The 19552-nt window shown below is 42.0% G+C and overlaps 1 protein-coding gene across 1 annotated transcript in view; it reads right to left on the bottom strand.

Moving 5' to 3' along the window:
- The window catches only part of csmd2 (CUB and Sushi multiple domains 2), a 284867-nt gene that overhangs the window by 42513 nt on the left and 222802 nt on the right, over positions 1–19552 (bottom strand). The window contains exons 40-47 of the mRNA XM_050034139.1: positions 18792–18861; positions 15386–15502; positions 14939–15148; positions 11367–11555; positions 8012–8189; positions 5825–5970; positions 5653–5733; positions 4840–4953 (exon numbers count right to left, since the gene is read on the bottom strand). Coding sequence (XP_049890096.1) covers positions 4840–4953; positions 5653–5733; positions 5825–5970; positions 8012–8189; positions 11367–11555; positions 14939–15148; positions 15386–15502; positions 18792–18861 — 1105 coding nt within the window. The remainder of the gene's footprint in view (positions 1–4839; positions 4954–5652; positions 5734–5824; positions 5971–8011; positions 8190–11366; positions 11556–14938; positions 15149–15385; positions 15503–18791; positions 18862–19552) is intronic.

The raw sequence follows: 19552 nt of genomic DNA, 5'->3' as shown, positions 1-19552 counted from the left end.
CCCCCCCTGGTTCAAAGCGGAACCATCCCACCTTTTTCCCTCTTCCCCACTCTTATGGGGTAGAGGGGGGGAGTGGGGGGGGGGGGGGGCAGCTAGACGTGCCGGGAGGGCTGTGCTTGTCAGAGCTAGAAGTGGTGATTTGATAGGTGCAGCTGCAGCCGGCATGTCCCCTGCATTTCAATGAGCTGTGCACTTCGTCTCTCCGCTGCCCTCCAACTAAGTCTCACCCTGTCTCTCTTTCTCGCCTCCCCTTTTAACTCCTGTCCTACTCTCACTTACTCGCCATCCCTCTGCTCATTTCGCAGTCTCTCTGCTATCTTTCCAGACAGATTTAGTTTTTTTCCTCAAGAATCCTGCTTATTCAGAGTAATCTCAAACTTATCTCCTCTCTATCCTTCGCTCTCCTCTCTCTCGCAATTCAATCTCCTCCTCTTCCTTCGCTCTAGCATCAGTCTGTTGTCTTACTTTCCTCTCTACTCTTAACTTCCTCTCACTCAGCTCCTTCAGCTCATGTTATCCGTGGCTCTCCTCTCCATCACCCTGGTCTGTCTATGTTGGCAAAGTGACAGCTTGCAGGAAGGAGGAGTACGGTGGAACTGTTTGTCCCCAGTGTAAGTATCTCTCAGCAGAAGGGGAACAATTAACAGGCCACACAAGCCATGACGATAAGCGTAGATTCACACCTGAAATTCACTGCAAACCACAACTAAATGCATTCAATTGTCACTGACTTTCACAGCACACTGATTTGTTTATCGTAGCAAGCCAAAGCTGTACACAAAGCAGATCTTCAAAAATTCAAATACAAGGCAATGTCAGTGGATGTTTCCACTTGCACACGTCTCTGCTGCTGCAGATGTCTGCAGGTACAGCGAGGGGTTAGCAGGCAAAAGGCAGAACTTCACAGAGGGAAAATAAATGCACACACAAAGGTTTCCCCTCATTCTTTTTTTCTCACTTGAATTTTGATACTTTCAGCCTTCTCTGTGTCCTGGGTATTTTGTTCCATGTCTTTTAGTATTAGACTACACATAGCTCCTCTTCCCCTTTCACTATCCTCTTTCTTTCACCATCTCTCCTTCCTTTATCCATCTCGTGCAGAGAACATTTGTATATTTTTCCTATGTAGCACTCCAAATTAGCTGCATTCATCAAATTCCGCCCACTCTCTCTCGTCCACCATGTAACCCACAAAGAAAGTGACACACACAAAACGACAATAACGAAGCAAGACAGAAAAAAATAATCAAAATGTAAAAAAAAACCTGAAAATGAAAGATATGCTTTTATGATATTCTGAAGCAGAGAAAAAAAACAGAGGGACCCCTCTATGCACCCAGTCTCTTGCCCAGAGGAAAAGTACTGCACACAACATACAGTGTTATGATGATGCAGTGTGCTGGGAATGCTGCACTCACGGATTCCTCTGGGAGGATGATATCTCGGTATGTAGAGAGTGCCACAGCAGCCACCCTCAGCCTCATGGGAGCCAAGTATCATCCACAGAGATGGAGAGTGCTACCAAACTGATATGTGGCTGCGGCTCCATGACTACAGGCAGAAATAGCACCCACGGGAGCCAGAAATAAGGCAAAACTCGAACTAGTGCATGAGTCTATGATTAGAGAAAAATGATATCGGCTACCTATAACCCTGCTGAAAATAAACTCACAGAGGATCCCTTTGGCAGAGGGAGACAGTGTGACACCTGTGCTGTGTTATGTTTGTGAAGCTAATGACTCTTCAGGACCCTCTTGAAAATGAGATGATGCATCTTAAGCGTCTGTTTCTGTAAACAAAACAATGTATTCAATATGAAGTGTCTTGTCTTGTACATGTACTGTAGAAAAAGTAGCTACTATTTTTGTAAAGAGTGCATGTTCATCTTTGTGGTCTTACACAGCCAGACCTATCCCCACTTTTTTTAGTGCTGTGCCAGTGCTGGAGAAGGTTCTGGCTCAAGCAGCAACCTCCAAGGCTGGAAAATGAAGCCAATACAAAGTGCCAAAAACTGCAGTTCATCAAATGGACACTTGAGGCTGGCTCAAAAACAGAGTGAATCCCCGTGTTAAAATGCCCAACTCCACAGCAGAAATAAACATGTTTACAGCCTGGTACAAACAACAGTTTTGGTCTTTATAGCTCATGTCAACATTCATAACAAGTGCACGGAGGTGAATTTAAAAAAATAATTCACCAGTTCATATATTATTAAGGTAAAAAATTATGCATTTTCAAGGGTGGAGCCACTTTGAGTGACAGGCTGTCTGCAAGATGTGGCTACAGTCTATGAGTCAGACTCGCCCCAAATATCCAAATATGGTCAGCTCTGGCTCCAAAAAATCAAGATGGCAACAGCCATAATGCCAAACTCGAGGCTTCAAAACAGCAGTCCACAAACCAATAGGTGACATCATGGTAGCTACGTCCATTATTTATACAGTCTACGGTCTGGCTGAAGCCATCATAATTACGTTCTTAGGGGAAAACAAAGACTTTGGGTTGTTTGTATTTCTTTAAACCAATCAGACTTATCTTGGGCGGCACTAAGACTGAATTGTAGCAATGGTGCCCTTGCAAAGTAGTGTCAGGAAATAGTGAGAAGGGGAGTACAAATTCCTTCTGAACTATTGGCCAATGGCAGGCTTAAAGGTACAGTAGAGTCTTCATCCTGTGAGTCACATTAATCTTTAAGTAACATTAACAGCTGCACCTGTTGTTTCTATGCTGGTGCACAGCGCTGCCCATGTTTTCACACTTATATGACAGTGTCATCTGTGTTTGCTGCTATTTGCATACTGAAATCCATTTCCAAGGAACTCATCCACATGATTACCTAGGATTACTGTGATTCTGTACCATCATGTTGCCCTGAGAGATCTGGGCAACAACTCTGAATGCTTTTTTTAGGAATGTTCCACTATTTCATTTATTTTATACAAGGCAGAGCACAATATTTACCTCAACATATGACTTGTGTGTAGCCATAATTTTCTATTAATTTCATTTCATAAGAACATTTCTGGAAAACGTTGGCGCTATTGGGAAATTATACCATTTGAGAGTTAGATTCAGTTGCCAAACAGCAAAATTATACATAAAAGAAGCAATTAAGTACTATTATTAATATTTTTTTTGTTAGATCCATTTTTTGTTTACTGGCTTTGATTTTTGGACTTCACATATTGTTGCCCAGCAACAGAAAGACATACTGCACCAGCTCATGGACACCCTACCTTTTGAGACTTTTGAGCTAAAAATACAAAAACACCTCTATTTATTTATCATTCAACTCCTTTCTGCAGATAATTTTAACTTAACATACAGATATTTCAGAAACATTTTGCAGTATTTTAGACGTGCAAACTCTCTCTCTACCTGTAAGAACATTTTAGTTATTTCATTTGACAAATTAAGTATTTTGGAGCATTTTGAGATTAGAACACAACAAGGAAAGTCTTGTTTTGATTAACAAGTTTTAACTGAAGAAATACTGGATTGTAATTATTGATGCTTAAATGAGTTCATTGCTGCAGTGTTGCAGCTGGTAAATGTGGAGCTAATTTTGATTGATTGATTTTAAATATTACTTAACATAGCTTGTGAGATCCCTCTTGGGGACCAATGAAGCCTTACTGATATAATAATATTACAATGTATATGTTTTAATCTGTGATTTACTGATAATCTGAATTTGAAAAGTAACTTAAGTTGTCAGACAAATGTAGTGGAACAAAAAAGTACAAAATCTGCCTCTGAGATGTAGCAGAGTAGAAGAGTAACAGCAGAAAATTACAACATTGGGCATCGGTGGCTTAGTGGATAAAGCAGGCACCCCATGTACAAAGGCATCGTCCTTGCTGCAGCGGCCACGGGATTGAATCCAGCCTGTTGCCCTTTGCTGCATGTCATCCCCTCTCTTTCACCCCCTTTCACGCTACACTGTCCTGTCCATTAAAGGCATTAAAGCCCCCAAACAGTATCTTTAAAAAGTAGAGTGCAAGTGCCTAAAATTTGTACCTAAGTAAAGTACTTTCTGCCACTGATAACTGAGTCGAGGAACACCATGAAGTTAGCTAAAGCTGGCTAGTTTAGCTAACATTACGTAACAGGAAGGTGACTTTAAACAGTCCGCAATGTCATATACTTTATGCTGTTCTGTAAGGCAGCGGCTATTGTGCTGCTACCTGCACTTTATTTGCTCAGGCTGCAGGTATTTAAAATTGACTTACAGCAAACTCTTGCATGCCATGGACAATCATTCTCACGCAAATCACTTTAGCCTGAGCATAAAAGAGCCACGCTGGAGCCTCAAACAAGACAAGTAACGATGCCCATTACTGTTTGCAATGAAAATAAACACCTTAAGTTTTGATAGACATGTTTGCCAAGGAGTCATTACCTCCTCACTCACTCAGCCCCCCACCCTCATTTCTTGTAAACTTGGATCTACAAAAATTGCGCTAATGACCTGGTTGACGATGAACCGAACGGAGATGAGTTTGCAGGTAAGAAAAGATGAAACAGGAGGGGAAAGACTTACTAAATGTAACCAAGATGAAAGCAGAATCAGATTTGAAAAGAGAGCACTTATGACTGGAAAGTTGCAAGTTTGATCCTTGGACGGGCAGAAAAAACATGAGCAGGGAAAGAGCAGTGCTTACAGTGCCCTCCTCACCACCACTGAGGTTCCTTTGAACAAGGCCCTTAACCCCCAACTGTTAGAGTGGAGCTGCTCCGTGACCAAATGTGTGATTGTGAATAGGGCCCTCCTGCAAAAACGAGCATGCCTTTCCTTGGATACGTTCTCAAGTTTTCAAGCCTCAGGCAGTCACTCACCATCGCATGAGGGCGGCGGCCCCTCAAACTCCAAGTGTGTCCCCAACCGGCAGGTCAGGATGCTGTTTCCACTTAACTGGTAGCCTGGGAGACATCGGTAGCGCACTATATCACCTGCAGAGAGAGATGGAGGAGGGAGAGGTACAGGTTATGACAGATCTGAGATGGGGGCAACAATCAATATGATTGATACAAGCCAAAATGTCTCCACAAACCAATCAGTGCTCCTTAGCCAGGACATTGATTTGAAGCTGAAGTAATCATGATCCATTGTGTGTTTCAGTGAAAGAAAAAGTTAACAGTGGGAAAAAGTAGCATAATAAATCCCCACTGGGGATCCTATAGATGAAACACTATGTCAGTGCTGCTTCCTTTGTGTCTCTGAATAATAATGTGTCAAGGAGGTATGCAAATAAACAGATAAGGAGAATTAATCTCCATTGTCTTCTACAGGGGAGAATGAGAGCACCTGCATCGAATCCCTCTGGCTTTCTGATTATTTTGTCATAATCATTCATTTATGCTGCTGCTTTCAAATCCCACGGGCTATGTTGTTTGGGGTAAATCTGCAGTCAGTACTATTGCCTTATGGGATGTGTAGTGAGTATCAGAGTCAGTGAACACGGGGCAGTGTAGACGGTCAAAGCCAGAATGTGAACTGACAGAGGGATTAACTATTTAAAACGCTACATTCCACAAGTCAGTACGGAAAAGAGATTTAATGGAAAGAAAGTCAGCAGTGCCTAGAAAGCAGTGAGTGTCTGTGTCTATATGTGTATGACTTCGCCTTTTTGTGACGGCATTTCCACTTACCAATTTTAAACTCTTTGCTTGCCATCAGGATCTCTGCATTCGGAATGATGGGGGGAGGCAGGCAGAACTGCAGCCTGTAAGCTTTATTGAGAGCATCAAAGACACAAGGAGTCAAAAACAGGATGTGTCAAATGTAAAAATAACGATCGAGTAAGGAGAGTAATATACATACCTTGATAGCTGATACGGAATAGTCCACCTTTCTCTGTGTTACTACGGAAACGTATCAGCACCTGATTTGACGTGCTGCTGGGCGGGTCATTGGGTTCACCATCAGTGAACACTCCTAGTTTCCTGGTTGTTTCCTGTGGACCATCCCTAAAAGCAAAAAAAGGTCAACTATAACTTCAGATATAATAATACACTGGAGTAAAGTGGTTTTCTGTCACCAGCCTCTGCTCAAATGCTCACTTGCTCTCTAAACATAAAGTACCTCCAGGCTCTGTGACGCATATCTGTGAGAAAACCAAACAAAGCCACATGCAAGATTATTGTCAAGCAGCTTCCAGCAGCAGAGTCTAACCAAGCTGCTCTCACTTTATCATACCCAAAGCAATTACTCTGGGCTGCTTTGGGTGATTATGTTGAAATAAGGTAAAAATTACAGATAAGCGTGGAATGACAGGTCTGGATTGCGCTGTTCCTGCTAAGTGCCATCCAATGGGAGTGTCTCTGGAAGCTGCGGCCCAGTCTTGGCAGTCCCCTGGCGTGGGCATGGCCGATTAAGCCAGCTCCCAGATTCCTGCCACAACCATTCAGCTTAAAAACCATCTGTCTTTGGCTGTCAGACTGGGCATGGGAGATTACAAGCAGCTCTGGAAACGGCTGGCTAGGGACTGCTGCCTGACAGCACTCTGGCCAAGCCGCCATTACGAGGCCCATTTCCTTGGCTCAGTAGTTCAGTGGATAGATACACAGCGGTGGTAACTGGAAACTGGGGAACATGATAGTCCCCATCTTGGCTCTGCAAGAGCTTGTTGGGGAAGATCAGCACAGCGGGGGGCGTTTACAGAAGAGCAACAATACGCTAAAAAGTGGACATTTTGGCTCACTATAGCCATGTCGACTAAGTCACATGAAATCTTCATGCGCTAAAAAAAAAATCTTCACACACATTTCTATAAGCAGCCCAATCCGTAAAACATAGATGTCACCCCTTGCCATGTGGACTTTTCATGTGGTCGTCAAGTTGCCAGGTTGGCTGGCAGTCAGATCTCCGGTCTCACTGAGAGCTGGGACCTTTGGAGCTTGTCTCAGGGAGAGGGGATCAACTGGGACTGGCAACCACCATGCATGCAAAATCCTGTCTTTGGTCGCACATATGGCAGGCACAGCCGTGCATTATGGAGGTGATGAAAGGAAGCTTTACCCCTCGATACTCAGTCAGGCAAAAAGACACACACCTACTGCATAAACGTCTTGACACAAACATTAATACACACGCGAAAAAAAGGAGAACACACACATTTCCACCTGCCAAAGCCGACTTTCTGTCTTCCTTTCTCCTCTTTCCCACACATATATTTACAGAGGTGGGAACCATATTCCACCTACTGCTCTGATGGTCTGCCATGGCTGACTGCATTCATTACATTTCAGTGTTTGGTATTTGGGAAATATGAAACAAAATATATATTTTGCTTGTGCACATGAAAAGCCAAAGCCCACCGAGGTATTTGTGGTTTCTGGTGTTGCCTCTGCACGTTCCTATTGTTAAGAATAATTACATAAAAAATAACTAACAATATTATTATCCTTTACATTTGTACTGAAATCCATGTGGGTGAACGCACACTAAAAAAAGGAAAAGGGATTTGACGATTTCAAGGAATACATTTAAAAGAACTCACTGTTTTTAAAGTAGAGGGCATGCAAGCAGGGAATGGTGGGCATGAAAAGAGAAATAAGGATTCACGGGAAAAAAAGGGGATAAAGGCAGAGGTGAGCTTTTAATCTGCAGCGCTTTGTGCCACTGTAATGGATAATAAAGACGAGGTACACATGTGCTGGGAGGCCGTACTGTTCTTGTTAGTTAGAAAATAAGCTGTCACATAAACAGAACAGAAAATAAAAAGAAAGGAGGGGGCAGCAGCATCAGAGATTAGCTAACTGGAGCCTTACTGAGGTCTGTCAAGCAAAACAACAGAGGCACATATGTGAAAAAATACTGGGGTGTAACAGGTTGAAAAGTAGGAGTGGGTGAAAAGGAGCTGAAGAAAAGGCAATATGGAGGTGATGATAACGAGAAAATTGAACTGCAAACAGATGAATAAACATGGCAATGTTTCAATGACACTTAAGAATGTCATAAAAATGTGTTTACACACATCTGCAGCGGCGGGAAACAGTCATTCCTTACCAGACAGTGATGAAATCGTGCGGCCCGTGAACTTGCAGCAGGGTGAAGTTGATTTTGATGCCGAAGCCAGGGGCCACGGTAATCAGCCAGGAGCAGTCAGCTGAGCTGGGGTATTCCTCTGGGTAACCCGGGGAGAAGATGGTCCCATTGTCTGATGTGATGTTCCCACCGCAAGGCACTGAGGGAGGGAAGGGAAGGGGAGTAAGGGAGTCAGAGTATATTTATATATATATGTATCAGTGGGCCAGGGAAATAACAGGAATGATCCATAATTCAGCTGCAATTGGTGGAAAAAGGGGATTTTTCCTTCCACTCTTCTTCTGCTTCCCTTCTCAGTGTCTCTCTTCCCCTCTCCTTCACTCTTCGTCTAGTGCCCAGGCGCTTGTCTGAGCTAAAGATTAGCCAGTAAAGCCTGTTAGCAAGTGGGGACTTGGATGGAGTGTTTTGCTAAGATAAGGCCTCAACCCTCTCCCACTGGGGGTGAACACAGAGAGTGCGGAGATGAGGCGAGGGGTTAGTGCGGACTGGGCTTTTTGAGGTGTGTGTATACAGTGTGTGGATACACATGTGTGTGTGCGTGTAAACTTGTTGGCGTTTGAGTGACAGCAAAGGTTAAAACAGCATGTCTATGTCAGAACTGACAAACTAGATCCTCACATGCCTGGTATCCTGAGGTTAAAAATATCCTGCACAGCTTGACAAATACAGTAACACTCACTCACATGCATACAAACTACTCTGCAGCCAGCCTCACATCTGCATGCATAGAAATTGTAACTAAATTTCAAACATTCCTCGGGAACTCAGGAGGTTCTAACCAACTTAACGATTAGGAAGCTTAACATTCCCGCTGGTGCCCTTAGAGAAACCCCAAATTCACTGTGGTGGTGCAGGGAAAATCAGGAAGGAGCAGTAATCGCAGCAGTGCAGGCATCTCAGGCAACCCAGACAGGGTGTTGAGCTTAACAGCACACCCTTCGACGCCTGTGGGTATACGATCATTCCCAAAGCAGAGATTGCGTGTTTATCCCTCTGTTTCTCTCTCAGGATGTGTGTGCTCAAGTTATACAGCTGCCTGCTTTAGCCCTGTGGCTGATAGGCCCCTCTGCTGCTGGCTCACCTGTTAAATGAGCTATCGATCAGACTGATTGATTAGACCTGAGCACTCTGTGGAGTTGCACATCTGGCTGACGCCATCAACTAGCAAGCTACTTAAAGCTACGTGTAAAAAGAGTGTGTGTTTGCTTAGTTGGAAGCAAAACTTGAAACAGGGTTGCAAATGTTTTAATTTTTTAAAATTCACATTATGTTGCAGTAACAGATGAGTGTAAAACATTACTAAGACTACCTCTGGAAAATATATAGCACCATCAAGTTAATTTCAGATTTTATTTGGCCAGTGTTAAAGATATACTGCACAGGATTTTCCAAAAAGAATGTGTAGACCACAGGTTTGTGGAGGTGTATTCATCTGCAGAGACTCATTCATTTTCTTCTTATTTTGCTGTGTTTGGGACATTTTTGCTGCACCCTTTGGGCAGTGGCGTGTAGCCCCCAGCCAATAAAAGCATGCAGGTGAGTTTGGGATTTTCTAAAAAGGTAGACTAGGTAGTAGCAACGGCATACATCCAAGAGGAAGCTACAAAAATGCAAAGTGCAGATAAGATGCAATTACAGCAGGGTCATACAGCAATCGACAAAGCTTGTTTCAAAACGAGGGCACATCTGGAGTTGGCTTTCACTGCACTGAGGGAGAGGATGAAGAAAAGCAACGTAGAGTTGGCCTGTTTTCTGTTAGACACGTAGGTGCTGGCGGTTAGCTTAGTTAGCTTGCTAAACAATTGGTTTTCCATGACAACATATGTATCTACAGTAGTAGCTTGCAGTGTATTTTATAAGCAGTGTAGGGAGGAGGGGCCAAGTTTGAATGTTGTGTTTATGACAGTAAGAAGAATAATACACAATTATACGTGTACACTGATTATATTTTGAATCAAGCTGTATGCAAATGTTGGTTTCAAAACTACTGCATTACTACAGTCGACTTCTCTGTGGGAGCCCTCAACAATTTGAGTCCTCACCACTTCCTGATTTGCAGGCTTTACATCTGCCACAGAGAGCAGGAGACTGAAATGGCATTTATTCCCCAGTGATCCCTGTGCATATAAAATTCATCACAGAACTATGTTTCTATCAAAACAGTTATATGAATATACAGGAAACAGAAAAGTGTTGATGAAGCAGGACGCGATGAGGCAGCGAAGGTTAAGTGCGGAGAGAAGTGGAGACAATCAAATGAGCATGGAGAGAGGACGGTGCCAGCATTTTATAGACACAACACGGTATTATGATAATGCCAAGACAAGTAGGTAAGTGGAGGCAAGGAAACAAAAATCAATGTGTCTCATCCTCCTCAGAGGGAATGTGTGCAAATACTGGAGTGACAGTGAGACAGAAGAGCAGATTGTACTGAGCTGCACTGCGTTAAGTAAAGGTGGTACAACACGGTTCGCTGCCATGAAATAATAGCTGTGTATTAGCTGTGAGCAGAAAAGACTGATGCGGGTTTTCATAAGTCTGCTCATGCATGAAAATATCTGTAAAATCAATACATTATTTTGGAATTATTTGGTCAGTTTTGCTTTCCTTAATGACTTCAGCCCTTTAACTGGGTACAAAATGTCCAACCTGTACACACAGTCACATAGGAATGCACACACACACACGTGCGCACAGGTATAATTTCTCGGATAATAATTTTTCAGCTTTGAACTTCATGCGAATATTGAAAATGCCCATACAAAAGGAAATTTCCATGAGAGAATAAAGTCTATCTCCTGTTCCTTCTTCCTTTTCACTCTGTTGCTCCTTCTCTCGCTCGCATTTATCTCCCTGCTCGCCCATTCAAAGTTCCAGTGTCATGGGCATCACCTCCCTCCGTTATTTCGCCTGCTTTATTGAATAATCGACAGCCAGAGCGTGAGAATGTCGGTCAAGGACGAGGCGAAAGAAAGAGCACCCATTACTTTTCTTTTCAATTCAGCCCCTCTTTTATCCCTCTTTTTTTTTTGGCCTCCATTCGTCTTTAGCGCAGTATTGATTTTCATTGAAGAGTACTTTGCTTTATTAATAGGGGATGATAATTCAGTTTCATTGCATTATTCATAATAGATAATCATTATCTCCATAGCCACACTTTGCACTAATGCTCAATAGCTCAATACACTCTAAACAGGAAGTTATCTTGTTGTTACCTTGATTGTGTATTCACTTATTTGCGAGACTATTTAGTGGTCAGATTAATAAATGAGTTGAATTTGCACATTAATTGGGTATAAATCATCACATCCCTTACCTTCGCAGCGAGGGAACGGGTGATCCCAATTGCGGGTGGTGCCGTGCTCACAAGTGAGGATGGAATGTCCCATCAGCTGATACCCGGGCAGACACTCAAAGGAAATAGACTGGCCCACGTTGAAGCCAGCGCCCACCACCACGCCGTAACGGAAAGGCTCTGGATCGGGGCACTCCTGTAGCTCGTAAGCTGAGGGAGAGAGAGCATGTATTAAAATCAGTATTCACTTTCCAATAAAGCTAGATACTTTTATTCAGCCATACAGTATTATGACAACATACTGTGATTAAGCGTGTTTAAACATGTGTGTGCCCCTGTATGCTCATTCTTTTTACTGTCTAAAGCAGCAATCAATTCACAAAACAGATTCGCCTTAATATATATTATTGCTCTGCCTCCAGACAACGGACATATTATTGTCAGGGTTTTTCCTGCACATAATATTATGAGGAGTTTCATGCACTTGGTGGATTTCTGTCATATCTAACTGCATTTGTGGCATGACGCTGATGTGAAGGCACTGCCAAAACTGCCAAAGAGGAGGAAGAGAGCCATCTGTTTTTGGCTGCACCACAGAAAAGCAGGGGCCAGCCCTATAAATGCGAGTGTCTATCACTGAATGACTGAGTGACTGACTGAGGGATGAAATTACACCATTGGCCAGTGGAGTGTTGGTGTTTCCCTGTTTGCAATTGCTTTTTTGTAATTATTGGCGACATAGTGTTTCTGCTGGTGACATCTTTGCCACCACAGAAAAAAAAAAAAATTAAAAAGAAAAACCAAATATTCTGCAATCAATAATATGGAACACGGACTTGAGGACGTTATAGCCTCCTCCTACTTGCCGTTTGATGTTTTGATATAGTTTGATATCGCAAGGTGGCATTTATAAACGCTGATGCAAATAGCCGTCCGTGCGGTAATACTTGAAGGTATCTACATAAGAGTGTCATGACACTGTCATAACTATGACATGACATGGTCATGAACCTGTCAACAATATGTGAACATTATGTGCATGTCATAAACGTTTATGACTGCTGTCATTAAGTGTCATTCGGTTTTTTAAATGACAAGTCGACATTGTTTGGGTTGTCTTGATTATGACAACTTGACATTAATCAAAGTGACATTACCAGAAGTTGTCTTTGTCATGACCAGTTGACATTAAATTTGTTTGGGATGTCCTTATTATGACAACTTGACATTACTCAAAGTGACATTACCAGAAGTTGTCTTTGTCATGACAAGCTGACATCACATTTGTGTGGGATGTCCTTATTATGACAACTTGACATTAACCAGGATGACATTACCAGAAGATGTCTTTGTCATAACAACTTGACATTAACAAAAAATGCACCTCTTTTTGTGTTGATGACAAGGTGACATAATGATTATTATAATTCAATGTGCAAGGTTACAGACCGATTCTAACACTCGGTCAGATAGATGTCTGGCAGGATACGACACAAAACTGGCTGTCGTGACACCATTATGACAGTGTAATGAATAAATTCTTTGACCTGAAGTAAAGTGGTACCATTTTGAACATACGCTGAACAAAATATAGATCATTACCTAACATCTGAGAACATGAAACACACTGATAAAAGCAAAAAAAATTAACTATGAAGCAAAATAATCAAAATAAATTACACAAAGGATAAGCTGTCTTTTAAAGGTGTCCTGTAATTATGATTGTTTTTTAAATTAATTTTGAATGCTTCAAAAACAGGAAGAGATCTACATTTGTGTAAATAAAACATTTCAGCAGAATCGTAGTCTAACAAGGTATTTAATTTATCAGTACTTGTGGTCATGCTCTCAGTATCAAACACGGCTTAACTAGGCCATGTGATCTGTTACTTCAGTGCAATTCAGAAACAAATATAACTGGGACCATGACAGAAAATTGCAGATAAAATATAATATCCAGTACTTCACATTATAGACACCACTGACAAGCCCTGTAACAATCTGCCCACAGTTTAGCACACTGGTCATATACGGTGCAGCCATATACTAGGTTATAACCTAATCTTGTTTCCCTGCAGCAGGAATGTGTCGGGTGGCGTCCTGATATTTCGTGGCTGATCAAACAGGTGATTATTATTTCTTTTGTGTCCAAGCACATCCAATTTCTAAAAAAGGTTTTCTGACTTTACAGTTCCTCCCCGTCAGTGTAATGTTTTTAGCTTTGCAGATATGGCTCGCAGTATCAGCGCAGTAAGAGAGCAGGGCACCTTTTTTCTTATAATAAAATATGATTTAACCTGATAATTGTAATTTTCCGCACTCATGTAATCATAGCTTGTAAAATGTGTTTGCTTGATCCAGTTAAAGGCAGGGTACACATGCACACTCTAAGAATGGTACCACCTCCGCAACATTTTGAGCCAGGAAAAACACATCCTCTATTTTTAGTTTCCAACTTAAATTCCCCTTCTACATCTTTGTGTTGTTCTTCCTCCTTGTACTCAACCTCCCACTCACTCACTCCCCCTCCTCCGCCTCCTCCTCCTCCTCCTCAGACAAGACTTTTCAGAGGGAAAGAAAATGCCAGGGGCGGGTTTGACTTGTGCCGGAGGAGTGTGATGCAGTCATCATAGGTAGTGTGGGTAAATAATTCTCATTTTCTCCTCTTGGATACAAAAGCAAAGCAGCCAGTGAGCCTTGAAGAGCCAGGATATAAATATGACTAAAGAAATCGATTTCTATGGATCACAGCTTCCCTTTGTGGGAGATAACTCATGCAAATACTGAAAAAGGGGGGAATTTGCAAATATAATGCTTGATTTCTATGCTAATGTACACATAATTATGTAAATGCACAATGCTACCTTTCGATTTGCCGGCTCGCTTGTTGAATCACAAAATACAAACTTGTGCCTGTTGCATTTGCAGACGAGGGCAGTGTATCCCTCGCAGTCATGCAGGTATGCAGTGAAGCTTTTTATTGGCACATGCTGAGGAAATCTTTTAAGTGATCAACAGTTTTATATACTGAGATTTATTGATCTGGGGAATTTACTGGCTCTGTGGGCTGATAATTCTGACACACTTCTGTTACGGCTTTACATGCTTACACCCCACAGGAAAGTGACACTAAAAGTACACAAGTGACAACGAGGGGGAAAAAAGGAGTCACTCCCAGAGACTCATTCTGCGTTCACAAAACACAATTTGTCTCAGTGACTTTCATTCTTACAGTGTACTCTATGATTGTGTCAATTCAGGAAAATAGCTCTGATCATTATTGTTACATTCTCTGCACTATGCTGAACCACATTTCAGTGACAGCGAAGACGGTTTGAAGCAGCCAAAAAGCTCCAGCCACACTAAAGTAATTACTGGTTTGATCAAGCTTCACAGAGGAAAGTAACTCATAATACTAATACTGGCTCAGCTCTGCAAGCCTTGGTGATTAGAATCATTATTATAAACATATATTAGCTAAGTCTATTTTTGTCTGACACAATCCTGAGGCTGATCATAATTTGCTGCTTCAATCTCCTGCATCTTTTACTGCGAGTATACTGTCTTACTCAGTATTTTTTTTGGTCTCTTACCCTGGTACTCGAATCTAAACCCCGGCTTGTTCTGTGAGTGGTCACTGTGGAAATATACTGTGGTCTCGTGGGAGGTGGTGAGAAGGGAGGAGGGAATATCCTGGCCGCTGAAGCGACCAATCACCGCGCTTGTATCAAGGGGACCGTTGCGAATCTCAAGGAAATCATGGTTGGCCTCGGTGGAGAAGTTGAGGAACTGAAGGTGGGCTCCTGGGAAAAGAAGAAAGGCGACACAGTGAGACAGAGGAGGTAGGAAATTGAAAAAGAAATGATATCCTCCTCCTGAAATACTACTTAGGTCCCTCTGCACAGGCGCTCAGATCTGTGTGAGTTTAGCCCTGTCGATCTGAAACTACAAATGTTGACACTGCAGAGTCCAGCCCTACAAGTTGTGTAACAAAGGTTCTTGTGTGTGGAAGTGCTGTAAGAGCCTCTCGTGATGCTCACCATAACCAACCGGCAGGTAGATTCTCCAGGTACAGTCACTGTTGCTAGGGTAGTTGCCAGGGAAACCTGGGCTGAGAATCATGCCCTCCATCTCTTCCCGGATCCCGCCACATTGAGCTGGCAGAGGGCAGACAAGGCTTTTTATTAGCATCTGCAGACAGTGATTCCTCCAGATTAAAATGAGACTACAAATATGGTTCAACGCAGCTCTTTGTCTGTGACAGTGGGAGTACAAAACTAGAACCCAACAACTACAGTTTAAACAGGAAATACTTGCTGACTTGATATGTAATAAAATACAGTGGTTTAATATACAGTAAGTTAGTCCAATTTGTTTTCGTGAAAACATGTGACGACCCCTCTGCTTCACTAGGTGTGTCTGTTTTCCTGTCTGTTCTTTCAGTTACAGGATGCGGGTCAAGGCAGAAGGTCGTCATTAGCCTCATGAGCCACACCTGGGCCCAGTGTGCCTCATGATATAAAGCTCACCACCTTCCGACAGAACCTCTTCCCTCACGGCGCAGCTGCTGTTCTTTTGTAAATAAATGAGCTTTAAACTATTTGTACACTCATCTCATCTTCCATTATTGTTGCAGCCCAAGAGAAGAGAGCAGAGGAGAAATACTTAGTCGTTTTTAACCTAAATCTTTAAAACCTGTGAGGGTGAAGTCAGAAACTAAAGACCCAAGGGCTAAAATCCAGAGATAAAAACCTAAAAACTATCTTTTCGGTGGGTTTGCACTGCTTAAAGGCAGGGTGAGATTCTTTTAAATGCAGGTCAGTGTGCTCCAAACTCTTCTTAAGCACAGATAAGGACATCTCTCTGCACCCTAACCCCCAAACCCTTACATCACACTAAATAGTGTCTTCATTCTATAGCCATTATGTAGCTTGTTTGCAATCACGTGACTATTATGATGCGCAAAATTCAGATGGAGGGCAGGAAGTGATGAATCCATAGACTAGGGTATAGAGGAAAGTGACTAAAATAAAAGGTTGGAAGACCCTACAGGTGGCAGGTATCATCACACAAAACAACTTAATCAATTTGCCCAGTGTGGACATGATCGTCATTACAAATTACTTTTTCCCTCAGACAACCTAACGTTACCAACGTTACACTGTGAGCTGATGGAAGCTCCATCCAGCTGTTGTTTTTGGCCATGCTTGACTGTAAACATCTTTTATATTTCAACTCTGTACATGGATGCTCCACTGTCAGGCTTACGTTGCTAGGTAACACAAGCTAACTTTAGCTACTGTTTTCTACCTACTAGGTTAACCGTTTCCATTTTAAAAATCTGGGTCATGGCAAAAAACAGAGAGAAGCACACTGCACGCGCATCCAACGCCAGGCATGTTTAACACAACACTTTTACGTTAATGTCTGCATCAACGTAGTAGTCTTTGTCTCAAGTTGTCCCCCCTCCATCTAGACAGCGCACCAGTGTCTGATGTCATATGCAGAGAAGCTACTGTGCAATCAATATATACTTCATAATAAGTTACTGCATAAATTGTCTATTTCCACTTTAACAGCATTATTATTATTATTATTGCCCAATATAATTATAATTTCACTGATTTGATTAAAAAATTAGCTATCAGAGTTTACATTGGTTCCCTATAAGCCTCACTTTCACTATACGATTCTGTCTGCAGCCAGGAACAATCTCCTGGGAAAATGAAGGCTCAGTTTACAACACAAAGGAAGTATGTCAACCAATGCGCAACCAATACAGGAAGAGGTTAGTGCTTATGTTATCCCTGGTAGCTATCGATGGCTATCTCCAGTTACCAAAGAGTACTGAAAGCTATTTTGTTGAGTTGCCTCTTAGCAAAATGTCCTGGGTGATTTTTAGTTTTCTCTGTGTGTCTAGGGCTTTATTGTGAAAGGTAAGGACAGTGAAAATGCAGTGTGCTGCTACTGACAATGTGGGAAGCAATAAAGAGGTTGTCGTCTACTTTTTGGACTATGGTACCTCCATGTCATTTTTTTATTGCCTTCACAAGTATAGGCGAAGCTCATAACCCTCGGCTACAGTATCTATGTAAGTTCTTTGCAGTGAGAATCCCCAGTAGCTGAAATGGTAGACAGTGGAACAACTGAAATAACTGTGGAAAATGTGGGAGTTTCTAACCTCTGAGAAAAACAGAAAGTGACCCGGTTGTCTTTGCTACAGTGGCTCTAACAATAATATTACTTGGAGACACTAAGAGTGCGGGGAGGTTCAAAAGTCGCCTGTTTCCAGAGTGAATTTATGTAAAAATTGTAAAAATTATTAAAAAATTTATACTGACATACGAAGAGACAGCATCTCAACAAATGGGCTAATTTATTTCACTATTAACGAACTCTGGAGCTCTTTTCTTTCTACCTGAGAAACTGAGGTGGCATACACTGTTTCTTTTTTTTTGCTGCTCTTCAACCTTCTCCTTTCATCTTAAAACAACCAGTGGATAAATGTTTTCTTGACTGAAGAAGTAAAATGAAACACTGAGCAAAAGCGATGACTGAATCGAGAGAGATGAAAAGCGCCAGAGATCCTGACACCAAAAATTAAAAAGATGAAAGGATGCTCAAACTAACAGTAAAATAATTAGCTGACTAAAAGAGAAAAAGAAAAAACGGAGGTACCGCAAGGAAAAAAGTGTCGAGGATTAAGAAATAAATGGGACAAACAGGCAACATAAGTCAGAGGAGGAATAAGTGAGGGGTTAAATGTTATCCTGTAGCAGCACCAGAAGCCTGAGGTAATCAGGAAACTGCTGATGCCTGCGAACACGATGAATCTTCCCTGGACTTCAACCAATCACAGTCTGAGATGGAACTAATTAGGCAATAGTAGGTTGCTCCAATAAGTGGAACCCGTTTGTCAAGGCACTCTCCCAGGGAGGAAGACTCGAGGTGTAATATAGAGAAGGAACCTAATGCTGTTTCATTTGGCGTGTGCACTCAGCTCTCAGGTAGAAATATCAAACTCATTTTAAAAGTGCAGCAGCTCTCATAAACTCAAACAAAAACACACACTATTGAAATATAACCTTTGCTTTTTTGTTTATAACTCCGATTTTATTCATTTTCTGTTGAATGCAAAAGCTGGGTTATGTCTGTTATATAATGCATTGCTGTGTGTGAGGTGTGAAACCGCACTGGAGAGGAAAAATGTATCTTTGTCGCCTACAGTACGCAGTGATATGGTAATTCAATTCCGCTTTCAATCAAAGGGTGATGATGACGCAAGTGTTGTTGCACACGTCAAGTCTACGTGAGAGATGCTCGGTGTAAAGTAAGCTGGTTTGTTGTGTGAGATAAAGGATCTCCAAGGGACAAAGTAAGACTATAGAAGAAAGTTGCAGAAAGGAAACAGAAGGAAGGCAGGACATGGAAGCAAGATATTTTTACCAATGCAGAGGGGAGGTGGGTAGTTCCATCGTCTGACGGTTCCAGGCATACAGGTGATGTGCGAGTTCCCCTGCAAGCAGCATCCACGCACCGATGAGCACACACACAGACACAAAGAGAAAAGAACAACAAAGAACAGGCAATGAATTAATTTGTTCCCCCTTCTGTCACTCATCTGTTGTTCCAATTATTTGAACCTGCTGCCAGTCGCCACATGACTTCATGTGGCGACTAAATGGCTTAATCCATCTGAAGTGACAGAGAACAATAGAGAGGGAGCATTTCAGGCATATTAAGATGATCACATTTATTATTGCACTGCCAAAATAAGCAACACAACATTTTTCTGAGAGATAGAAAGTTAAGTTTCAAAGCTAAGTCACCATGAAGATAACATACTTTGGTGCCTAAATCCAACTAAACTGCAGCCATTTCACAAGGTTAAACACTAGTTACTGTATGTAACCCCACTTCTATGAGTATGCGCACCAACGGTCATATATGTCGTTTTGGGAGTCATCGGCAAACAGCCTATTCTGCTGTTTTGGCATAAGGACGTGCCAATGGGCCATAAGAGACTGGAGGAGCTTGAAATGGACATCAAAACAACATGCTGGTGATTTCTTTTGAACTGTTGTTATCTACTTTCACATGTCTCACTGATTAAGGACTGATACTGCAATGACTGATCATTACTTCAGATATTTTCTAGCTCTAGGGCTGTTATTTTTTCTTCTTCTTTACCCTATCTACCTATACCT

This window comes from Epinephelus moara, chromosome 22 (assembly GCF_006386435.1).
Source record: "Epinephelus moara isolate mb chromosome 22, YSFRI_EMoa_1.0, whole genome shotgun sequence".
Taxonomy (NCBI): domain Eukaryota; kingdom Metazoa; phylum Chordata; class Actinopteri; order Perciformes; family Serranidae; genus Epinephelus; species Epinephelus moara.
This window is presented reverse-complemented; position numbering and strand designations above follow the sequence as displayed.